This window comes from Simochromis diagramma, unplaced genomic scaffold, assembly GCF_900408965.1.
Source record: "Simochromis diagramma unplaced genomic scaffold, fSimDia1.1 OVJJ01000216.1, whole genome shotgun sequence".
NCBI lineage: Eukaryota > Metazoa > Chordata > Actinopteri > Cichliformes > Cichlidae > Simochromis > Simochromis diagramma.
Window position 1 is genome coordinate 873,389 of NW_024386883.1, and position 11,323 is coordinate 884,711.

General features: G+C 39.8%; 1 protein-coding gene across 3 annotated transcripts; it reads left to right on the forward strand.

Annotated features, from left to right (window-relative positions):
* The first annotated feature begins 59 nt into the window (after positions 1–59).
* Positions 60–10,888, forward strand: chrne (cholinergic receptor, nicotinic, epsilon). 3 transcript variants are annotated; one of them, XM_040032824.1, is made up of 12 exons: positions 60–235; positions 7,187–7,320; positions 7,523–7,567; positions 7,694–7,803; positions 7,899–8,054; positions 8,157–8,257; positions 8,382–8,582; positions 9,001–9,115; positions 9,221–9,335; positions 9,426–9,633; positions 9,793–9,926; positions 10,061–10,888. In XM_040032824.1, the coding sequence occupies exons 1-12, from the start codon at positions 217–219 to the stop codon at positions 10,226–10,228; spliced, it is 1,506 nt and encodes a 501-aa protein (XP_039888758.1). In that variant the 5' UTR covers positions 60–216; the 3' UTR covers positions 10,229–10,888. The 3 variants fall into 3 exon arrangements, with proteins under 3 accessions (XP_039888758.1, XP_039888757.1, XP_039888756.1); XM_040032823.1 differs by lacking the exon at positions 60–235 and adding an exon at positions 292–386; XM_040032822.1 differs by lacking the exon at positions 60–235 and adding an exon at positions 417–781.
* The last annotated feature ends 435 nt before the right edge of the window (positions 10,889–11,323 follow it).

Consider the following 11,323-nt stretch of genomic DNA (forward strand, 5'->3'; position numbering starts at 1 on the left):
CCTGGTTTCATGAGGTTTATGTGCAGCCCTCTAACCCCATTATTCTGCAGACACTATCTCACCGCTGAGGTCCTGCAAGGTTTACTGTAAGAATCAATACTCTGGACACGCATAGGAGGTGTGCACCACCAGTCACCTGTTCACCCTGCTGTAACCTGTTTAGCCATTTCCTGCATCGATCTTTAACACTGACACCAAAATGTTAAAGTTCTACGCATGTCTAGTGGATACAAAGGTGAGTGACAGATTAAAGAGGAAACACCAACCACTAATCCTGTCAGTGACACTGGCCCTCGTGCTGTGCACTGACCATACATCGATCTGACAACTGGAATTTTCTATCCTGATGACGCGAGTACTCCTGTTGTATAAGGTCTCGCTTACAGGTCTCATTGCTACCTTCAGAAATATCTGGAATATCCTGGACACTCCTAGTTTTTGTCTAATGTTGTAGTTGCTATCTAATGATGATGATGATTATTATTGTGGGTGCCTGGAGAGTGACTGGAAGTCCTGGTTTAGTGCTTTCAGCTGGTGTGTAATCTGAACCCCGGATAGTGACAGCCGTGGTGGGTGACAGTCAGGACGTTTGGTAGGGGGATTTAGAGCTCTTCATCTGCCTTCAGTCTCGCTGTCTTTCTGTATCTCACTTTATATTTCAATATAGTGCAGCACAGCACAGTACAGTGCAGAGCAGCAGAGAGGTCTTGGAATATGATGGCAGTGCGCAGTCTTTGGATAGCTTTCGGAGTTGTAACTATTGGGACTTTAGCGGGACTGGGTAAGTGACGCACTTGCAAACTTTTGGCACATCCTCGCTGACTGGCACAGAGATAGCCAACTCTTCTTGTGGTGACTGGCAAGGTACAGAAAACTTGCTGTACTTTAGACCTCATGAAAACATGTAAAAAGTTGTAGAGGCAAACTAACACAGCTGTAAACTTGCATATATTGTTTTAATTTTGGAAGCAGTAATTTTTCTTCTGTTGATATCATATCTGCAACTTCTCTAACAAGGATTTTGTAGACTGTCTAATTTGGCTTTTTTTTGGTGCACACTAGTGAATTAGAATATTTGCTTCCTTTATACTGTTGCACTGTGTTTTTGTGCATTGTATAAAACAGCGGTCCCCAACCCCCGGGCCACGGACCAGTACCGGTCCGTGAGTCGTTTGGTACCGGGCCGCAAGAGTTGAGGTTCGGGTGTGAAATGTATGGTTTTCAGGGGTTTTATCGATTTTTAGCGTTATTTTGTTATTGTTTTTGTCGTTTACTCGGTTTTTCTGGGTCGTTTCACTTGTGTTGTGAATAAATCTTCTTTTTTCGATACCGGTACTAGTTTTATTTTCCGTGAAAATATTGTCGGGCATAAACCGGTCCGTGGCGCAAAAAAGGCTGGGGACCGCTGGTATAAAAGGTTAACAACATACAAAGTATGACCGTCTATTCCATAACCATTAAGTATAATTGATACAATTAGATAAAAACACAGTCAGTTAATGAATCAGAAGGAAAGCGTAACTTCTTCTATGATTTTTCATGACAGCAACAGTATGAGAGTGTGTAAGCTGTTCTTAATGGTCCAGATCATTCTTATCCCACAGCACAACTTTACCCCAGGGTTTTTACACTTTTTTTTTAACTAGTTGGTTGATTTTCATTTTATCATGTTGCTGTATGTTTTGCAGTTAGGTTTTTGTAGGCCTGTGATGTAAATGCATTAACCTGGAAAGCACTTTAGGCCAACTACTGTTGTTTAAAATCTGCTATATAAATAAAATGACATGACAATATGAGGTAAGAGGATGTCATAAAGCTGCAATGAAAGCCAGGAGATGATGGAAAATTGAAAAACAAATACTTGTGATTGCTTATGTCATTATTGAAATCCATTTGTAAATTCAGGATCTAAAGTTATGGTGGTTTGTTCTTGTATTTGAGGGGGGAAAGGTTTCTTGAATCCAGCTATTTGGTGGATATCACATTCATTACCAAATTCCTCTCAGACCAAGTACAGGTATGTGTAAGTGTCAAGCTGAAATCTGGACTCTCAGTTTTTGTATTGATACATTAAAGGAATAGAAATCAAAGATTAAAATGCTGGAAATATGACTCGTGACTGTGGAACATCACAGAATAATGATAGAATCTCTTCATGCCTTGCACTTCAATAGAGGACTGTAGGAATTTTGAGATTAAATTGACACTGTTGTTACGATTCAATAGCAGATAAACAGATGAACTTATGATCTTGGTACGAGGTCAAATGTAATCCAAGTGTGATATCAGGAATCTCTGCTCCACCTCGGGTGTTAGTGTTTGTCTTCAGAACACGATGCGCTGGAATCCTCTTAGGAAGGTACCAGACACTTCTTCTTGTTTCTCTTCTTTTCTAAATCACATTAAAAGATAACGCACACATGCACATGAGGAATTACTGTCAAAATGTCATTTTTTGTGTCTAAAAATATTAATTACATTTTGACAGTATACAGAATTTTGAATGTTGCTCATAGGACAGGAAGACACTATCAAGAGACATTAAGAACAGTATAGTGACTAAAATTCCTTGTACTGTTTTACTGTATGAATAATGAAGGAGCTTTCTCACCCTTAATTTCAGAAAACCATGTGGGCCTTTTTATATAGCCACAGGATTAATGAGCCATTGTCTGTCCTCGGCCACAAAATAAAATCTGAATCTCAGATGATGTTTTCCTTGGCCAGGCAGCACAGGAAGTATAACCTGGTATGGCTAATGAAGCCTGGCTGCTATCAACACATCCCCACACGCTTCCTGAATGAAAATCAGCAGGTTTTCTCATGTGTAGGGATTTTCCATAATAAACCTTCCTACGCCACACTGAGAAAATATCCAAAGAAGGGGAAATATGTAGGCCAAAAAAGCGTGTGAGGCAGTCACTGAATGAGGCAGAAACCAAAGCTGCCTGATAGAAACAAACATTCCCCGAGATAAAAAAGATACCATGACTGCCCCTGCATACTTTCATTTAATTACTCCCCTTAGAGTTCAGGCAGCATGTTAATGTGTATTAACTCATCAATTGCTACACAATGTCCGTCTTCCCTGCATTCATTCCTTGTATTGTATTTGTGTGTTGCACAAATCAGATCAAATCAGATCAGACAGTCTTCTTTATCGCCCTCTCCGTATTTTATTTTGCTCTGCATGCTTGATCTCATCAGCTCTCAGATTTCTATCAGGATATTCCAGGTTAGGATGCATCGCTCTCATTATTTGGGATGTGGTGATTCTTACTGGTTTCACTATAATTTGATGGCTTTTTGTTTACATGTGAGAATTCTGGTCAGCTTACAGTTTGGATCATTATGGCCCTAAAGTATTGTTTGAAACTGTTTGCTGGCTCTTGCATATACTATGGCTTTGTTATATCACTCAGCAAAGAATTACTTTTAAAATACATCTGCCAGTTCAAAAAGCACTTAGTGGTTTGACTCTCATCAACATCTCTGACTTGCTCAGTGTCTATAACCCAACTAGACCTCCCAGGTCATCAGCTGCAGATCTTTTCCCAGAATAAGATAGAATAAGATCCAAGTATGCTGACGGTGTTTTTACTTACTGTGGTCCTGTTCTTTGGAACAAAACTACCAGCACCAACATTTAAAAATGAACATTAAAACCTTTTTATTCTCACATACTTACAGTGTTTGAGTGTTAATTTGTATTCTATATCTTGTAAAGTTTTGGTTCTATTACCTCAAAACATTGCAAATCTACCTACATTTTTCGATTTTTTTTTTATCAGTAAGCACATTGTGTTTATGTGGAATGAAATGTGCTATATAAAATGAAAATAATAATAAAATAATAAAACTGGCACAGTTTTGAAAAAGTAGTGTGTTAGCATTCAGCAAAATCTTAAACAGGGATATTGTAATGTTTACTTAGCTTCTTACTGACCTTCTCTGCCATCATCATAAATCATGAAGTAATCTATATATATATATATATATATATATATATGTATATATTAGGGGTGCAACGATATTCGTATCGATATTGAACCGTTTGATACAGTGCTTTCGGTTCGGTACGCATATGTATCGAACAATACAAAATTTGTAATTTATTTTATCAACTTTCCTTCTGACGATGCTGTCTGTGTTGAGCGCTCAGTGAATCTGCGTTCGACTACTCCGCCTAGGCTGCACTGTCAAGCGCAGATCCACTGAGCATTCAACACAGACAGCATCGTCAGAAGGAAGAGCGCAGGGCAAGCTAGCGAGACAGAAGTTAAGCTCTCCTTGCAACATGGCAAATTGAACCTCCCCCACCCTCATTCAGATCTGGCGTTTGGAATTATTTTGGTTTTCATGTGATGTATGACCCTGAAGGTAAGCGCGTCATGGACTAAAGTAAAACAGTATGTTGGATGTGCCACGCAATGCTCAATTACATGGGTGGGAACTAGTGTGTTAGCGCAGTTAGCTCGTTAACGTGTTGGCCATCTAGCCCCACACAGGGGTAGCTCGTTAACGGAGATTTGCCGTGTTGTGGCGTTAACGTCATTTCAACGAGATTAACGCTGACAGCACTAGTGGGAACACAACGAATATGACTGCACATTTACACCGACATCATCCTAGTGCAAAGACAAGTGGAAGCAGACAAAAACAAGCATGCATGCTACAAACTTTACCCGAGTCATTTAGACAGCCGTTAGCACATGATTCTCCTTATGGGGACCTGATATGTTTAATATTGTGGCGAGCTCAGACAAGGAGGAGACGGAGGTATCGTTTGGTCTTGCTTCCCGTGAGCTAGCCAGGGAGCACAGCCGTTTATTGACATCTGCAGAAGAACACTGCCGCTAGCTAACTGCTCAGCGCGGCAACCGCACAGCAACAACAACAACAACACACAGAGCGCCCTCTGACCCCGGAAGGACACACCGTCGCAGCGAGAAGGCGTCACCCGTCACTATGGCAACATAAACAAAACATAACTGTACAAACAGAACCCCGAACAGCCCTGACCCGCTACATAGCCCCCACCTAAGGGGTCAGTCGTCCCCGACGACCCCATTACCCCACACAAAGTCCTGCAAATGTCCAGGTGCCTTCTTTTGGCGCACCGGCCGGTCACGACCGGCGGGGGAAAAGTCACTCGGGTCAGAACATGGGGTGCCACCATCATCCCACTTCTGACACCAATGTGGCGAGCTCAGACAACGAGGAGACGGAGGTGTCGTTTGGTCTTGCTTCCCGTGAGCTAGCCAGGGAGCACAGCCGTTTATTGACATCTGCAGAAGAACACTGTCGCTAGCTAACTGCTCAGCGCGGCAACCGCACAGCAACAACAACAACAACACACAGGGCGCCCTCTGACCCCGGAAGGACACACCGTCGCAGCGAGAGGGCGTCACCCGTCACTATGGCAACATAAACAAAACATAACTGTACAAACAGAACCCCGAACAGCCCTGACCCGCTACAATATGCTGCTGAGAATATAGCCCAGAAGAAGCGTATAGTATAGCTTTTATTTTGGAAAGAGCCATTTCTCTGTAATAAACTCTCTTTTCCAAAGATGAGTGATTCCTCAATCAGATATATTTATTTTTATAATTACTTTTGTTTCAGCAACCTTAAATTTAAAAACTGTACTTTTGAGTTAAAATATATATTTATAATTTTAACAAATGAGAAATTAAAAAGGCATGAACATTTTTTTTGTATCGAAAAAATATCGAACCGTGACACCAAAGTATCGAACCCAACCGAACCGTGAATTTTGTGTATCGTTGCACCCCTAATATATATATATATATATATATATATATATATATATATATATATATATATATACGTATTGACCACTTTGATCAAACACACATCCCTCCAGTGGTTGCCTGCAGGCTCTGCCTCTAATTTCCAAATATCACTCTCCCGTCCCTCTGTCTGAGCTAACCTATTGTAGTGTCAACTACAGGAAATGATGAGGTCAAAAACTTGACACCATATATTTAACTCACCCTTTGACTGACTGATATTTAGAAACATACTGCATGCTGTGCAGCTCACGAGGCACACTTAAAAGTCAGACAACGTATAACTTCTGAAGTCATCCATTTACTCAGTACAGACACACTATGTTCTGCTTACTGTACCCAGAATGAGTTCTTGTACCTAAAACTAAGCAAGATCAGCATGGTGTCTTTGCAGCTATCCGTCAATAAAACAGCTTGTGATTAATAAGCTGGCACAATATACACCATAAGGAATATCAAAATACCAGTTTTTGTTTTAATCAATGATGAAATTAGAGGGAAAAATTGCATAGAAATTCAAATGGGGGATGGTCTTAGCTCAAACACAAACTCCTGCATATCACATCTCATATTTCACTGTTACATTTATTCATTCATCCTTCTTATATCCAGAGTCATCTATTAACCAAGCTCAATAAGTAGAAATTGACCAAGCCTTAAGAAAAAAAATCATATGGGTAAATTACTGTTCAAACTAAGTGACATATTTGTGCCTGATTGGGGCACCCTGACCCAGGATCTCATGGGAGATGACATATTTTCTGCTTTGTATTACTGTCACCATTTTTGCCAAAGGATAACACTGATGATTATTGTAGATGACCCGAGTTTGACTTAAAGTCCCAGTTGAGAGTTTTTGATAGGCCACTATGTAATGTGAGCTATGGATAGTGACAGCTGGGAGAGAAGAAGCAAGAGGTCGGAAATAACCTCCATTTAGTCTCTCCTAGTCTCTCTTGACCTTTGTTTGGATATATGGTCAGGAGCAGTAGTAGTACTCAAGGAGTACAATATAATGGCAATGACTGCTGTTTTTAGCATAATCTTTGAACTCTGGAATCATAGATTGGCTAATCTCTAGAGTTTGTAGCCTATCCCAGCTGACATAGGGTGAGAGATTGACATTCTATCGTAGAGCAATAAACATAATATCTTCAGTTACATTAAAATAATATTTGTCTTTATTAATATTATTGGACAGTACTGATATGCAGATATCCAAACTTATGGGACTGTATTGCATGGACATCACAATGTAACAACAATACAAACAGAAATATTATAAAGTACTAAACCTTTTGCACAACAGTATCTTGTGTAATAATAACCAGATATATTCTTATGTAATTTTGATACTTTTCTTCATGCAGTGCAATGTAATCAGGAGACAGAGCTGATCGGGGACTTGTTCAAAAACTACAACAAGAATATACGTCCAGTATTACATCCTGAAGACAAAGTGGGGGTTCAGATCAAGCTGACCCTCACTAATCTTATTTCCCTGGTAAAAGCTTCATTTTGCTACTTTTTGCAATAAATCTTTTCCACATATTAAGAATGTATGAGCATTACTTAAGGGTGGAAACATATTCAAAAGCACTACGGTTAAAAAATGCGATTAATAATAATCTCTCTGGTGTGCATTTACCACAGCCACTATCACATGAGCTACACAGCTCAATCGATCTCTTCTTTCATTCCTACAGAATGAAAAGGAGGAGACTCTTACAACCAATGTGTGGATTGAGATTGTGAGTTGTATCTCTCTTCGTGGTTGTCATTTTCCTTTCTTTGTTTGAGAGTTTTGGTAGAAGGTATTTCTCCCTCGTCTTTGTCCAGCTTTTAAAATCACTGCTGATCTTTTTCTCAAACCACAGCAATGGAATGATTACCGCCTTGCCTGGAATGCATCTCAGTATTATGGCATTGAGGTTATTCGTGTCCCGTGCAAAACTGTCTGGCTTCCCGATATAGTTCTTGAAAACAAGTAAGGCAGTAACAAAAAGGAGCGCAATTCTGTCTCTTTTGTTTTTTGCGTTCTGGACAGTTTGTTTGTTAACCGGTTCTGGTCTTTGTCCACAGCATTGATGGCAAATTTGATGTGGCCTACTATGCCAATGTGTTGATCAGCAGTGATGGTGGGATTTACTGGCTGCCTCCTGCTATCTATCGCAGCACATGTGCCATTGAGATCACCTACTTTCCGTTTGATTATCAAAACTGCACACTTGCATTCAGGTGGGATTTATTTATCATTTGAAATCTACGTTTATATTATATGTAAGTCTTTCTTTATGCATTTGCTTCTATTAAACTTTGGCTTGATTGCCACAACCGTAGATCCCAGACTTACAGTGCCAATGAAGTGGATCTTACCTTGGCTGTTGGAGAAACGGGGGAGATTATTGAATGGGTGGACATCGACCCTGAGGCTTTCACAGGTACTGTAAATACACCATCCATCCATCCATCCATCCACACATCAATCCATACCTCAGTCCACATTAACAATCATAATATTCAAGTTTTGAAAATCCTTCAGGTTTTTGCATTTACACCCTTTAGAGAATGGTGAGTGGGCCATTGTCCATCGTCCAGCCAGGAAGATGATCAACAGTCGGTATTCCCCAGATGACCTGGAGTATCAGGAGATCTTGTTCAATCTGGTCATCCAAAGGAAGCCACTGTTCTACATCATCAATGTTATCCTGCCCTGTTCCCTTATCTCGTCTCTGGTCGTACTGGCCTACTTCCTACCTGCACAAGGTCAGTAAGGTCAATGCTTTTCCTGTTTCACTACTAAAGTTTGAAACATACCAGATGAACACATTTGTCTCATAATTTTCTGTATCCAGATGTAAAACAAAACAATAATGAACTTGATTTGCTCCCCATAATAATTTTAAAATAATTTGGACTTAGCCTTTTTATTGTGTTTGTCACTAATTAATAAAAACTAATCACTAACTGCTAATTCAAAGTAACTGAACTACAGAGCCTAAAGGTTTGATGTGGAAAGCATTCAGCTAAAGCTCTAAGACTGATGTTACTGTAATACAGCTGACTTTTAAGTCTTAAATCATGAAATATTACAAAGTATTACTTGATGCCTGAAGTAGATGAAAGAGAAGAATGTCCTTTTTTTTTGGTCCAACCAGTCTAACTCTCTGCTGCTCCCTCACAGCTGGAGGACAGAAGCTGACCGTGTCCATCTCTGTTTTGCTGGCTCAGACTGTCTTCCTCTTTCTTATCGCTCAGAAGATCCCCGAGACCTCTCTGTCTGTCCCTCTAATTGGAAAGTGAGTCAGCATCTCCTCTCTGCTGACCCCTGCTGGTTTGTTTTGCTTCAATCCAAACAGTTTGAGCCTGCCCTCCAACAAAGATCTCTCTAATGTCTTCCCCAGGTACCTGATCTTCGTGATGTGTGTCACTACTCTCATTGCTACGAATCAAATTGTAGTGCTGAACTTCTCACTGCGCAGCCCCAGCACTCACAGTATGTCCCAAACCCTCAAACATGTAAGTGCCCTCCACGGAGATGAGTAAACTTGTTTTTTAAAGAGTTATTTCAGTAAAGTGACTGTTGTTAACTTCTATTGCCTGCTGCAGCTGTTCTTGAAAATGGTTCCCCGCTTCTTGGGCATGTCTCCGCTGGTGGATGATAGTGAGGTGACAACAGAGGTAAATGGGGTGAGGGAGCGGCGGCGCAGCTCCTTTGGCCTCATGCAGAGAGCAGAGGAATATGTGCTCAAGCAGCCTCGCAGTGAAATGATGTTTGACAAGCAAAGAGAGAGGCATGGTCTCACGCGATCCATTGGTAAGACCGTTGATTACAGAGCAACACTCAGCACAGTCTTTAGCTCACATTTCAGCTCAAATACTTAAATATTTGAAAATCAAAGTAGAAAATGTATCTGGTTTAATTAGTGCTGATCACTGCAAATTGTCATCTAACTCAGTGTCTCCCTCCCTCTAGTGGACAGTATAGATGTCAGCAGCACAGCTAACCTATATAAGAGTTTGGCCCAAGCTGCACCTGAGATTAAGCAATGTGTGGATGCCTGCAACTTCATTGCTGACAGTACAAGGCAACAAAATACCATTGGCTCTGTGAGTGTTTGTTTGTTTGTTTGTTTGTTTTAACTCAACTTCAGTGACGTTTTAGATGAGTAATATTTTGCAGTCAATTTTCATTTTATCCTCACTTGAACTTAAGCTTTTGTTCACTTTCTTTCCAACTCAAGGAAATTGAAAGCTGGGTCTTGATCGGGAAAATGGTCGACAAGGTGTGTTTCTGGGCTGCTATTTCTCTATTCATCATCGGCACAGTGTGGATCTTCCTAACAGGACACTTCAACCGTGCCCCAGAATTACCATTTCCAGGAGAGAGTAAAAAATATGTCCCAACTTAAAAAAGGAGAGAAAAAAAGAAATTTGTCTCTGTTTAATGTTTTCGAGGTATATTTTGCCTCATGCTGTTTATGATGATGAACGCAATGTTGTTCACTGATCCCATGGTTAAGATTCAGGGCTGAGTTAAGTCTGTGTTTAATAACAACAAAACTTTCTGTTTCCATGCTTGTCAAACACCTGAGCATCAACATTCAACGTTTCTTAACTTCTAAACTAAGTTGTCAGCATTTCTATATTAAATCACAATTATTTTGTTAGTTTTGGGGTATGAGAATGTATGCAAGCCCAGACTTACAGCTTATGGATGCATTTTGAAGAAAAAATGTTAACGGCACTGCACCACTGTGCAAAGGGATTTAATTCTATTGCAGAAAATGACTTTTATGACTTTGTTTTGCATAACATGAAGCTACAGGCACTGTATGCTTTAACTAAAGAACCCATTTTACTTGCATGACCATCTACAAAACACTCAGAAAACATATCCCTGCACACATATTATGTCTTATGGTCATTATCTATATATGTAACATGAGCCAACCAACTCTAAATCAAAGCCTTATTCTTCTTACTATGACTTATTATTTGGAATGTATTGCTTACAGTAGATGGCTCAGTGGGACACTGTTTGGCGTTAACTGTACCAGGACTTCTTTTTTTTTAAAAAACAAATTCTTTAGTTTATTACAAAGTGTGTGTTTTAATCCTGAACTGAATGTCTAAGTAGGTGTTTTATATGTTTATACATCAGACAGTGTGAATCTGCAAAGTGTGGCTAAAACCTAAAACTGTGATCATATTTTTTACAGTTATTTTGAGTGGTGTTACTCAGCTGATTCAATAAATGTGACAGAAATGGGCTAGCAAATAAAAACAAGTCTAAACACTGTTGAAATTTCACACACTGAAGACTTGAATGGTCTATGTTTGTTTTTCTGTTCGTGTCCAGCTGTGTTCAAAGTTACACAGTTGTGTATTTAGGGAAGATATTCTATAATATAGTGTGTTTATGGCAAAAACAAAGGAAAGCTCACATCGAATAAGTTTGGATCTGCCATCGGGTTGTATTAATTTTATAATGTGTATAATAATAT

Excerpts from the sequence above, each read along its gene's own strand:
- chrne (XM_040032822.1), top strand. The coding sequence starts at position 715 with ATGATGGCAGTGCGCAGTCTTTGGATAGCTTTCGGAGTTGTAACTATT. Across the intron at positions 7,804-7,898 it reads GATATAGTTCTTGAAAACAA|CATTGATGGCAAATTTGATG; the intron begins GTAAGGCAGTAA and ends CTTTGTCCACAG. Across the intron at positions 8,583-9,000 it reads CTACTTCCTACCTGCACAAG|CTGGAGGACAGAAGCTGACC; the intron begins GTCAGTAAGGTC and ends GCTCCCTCACAG.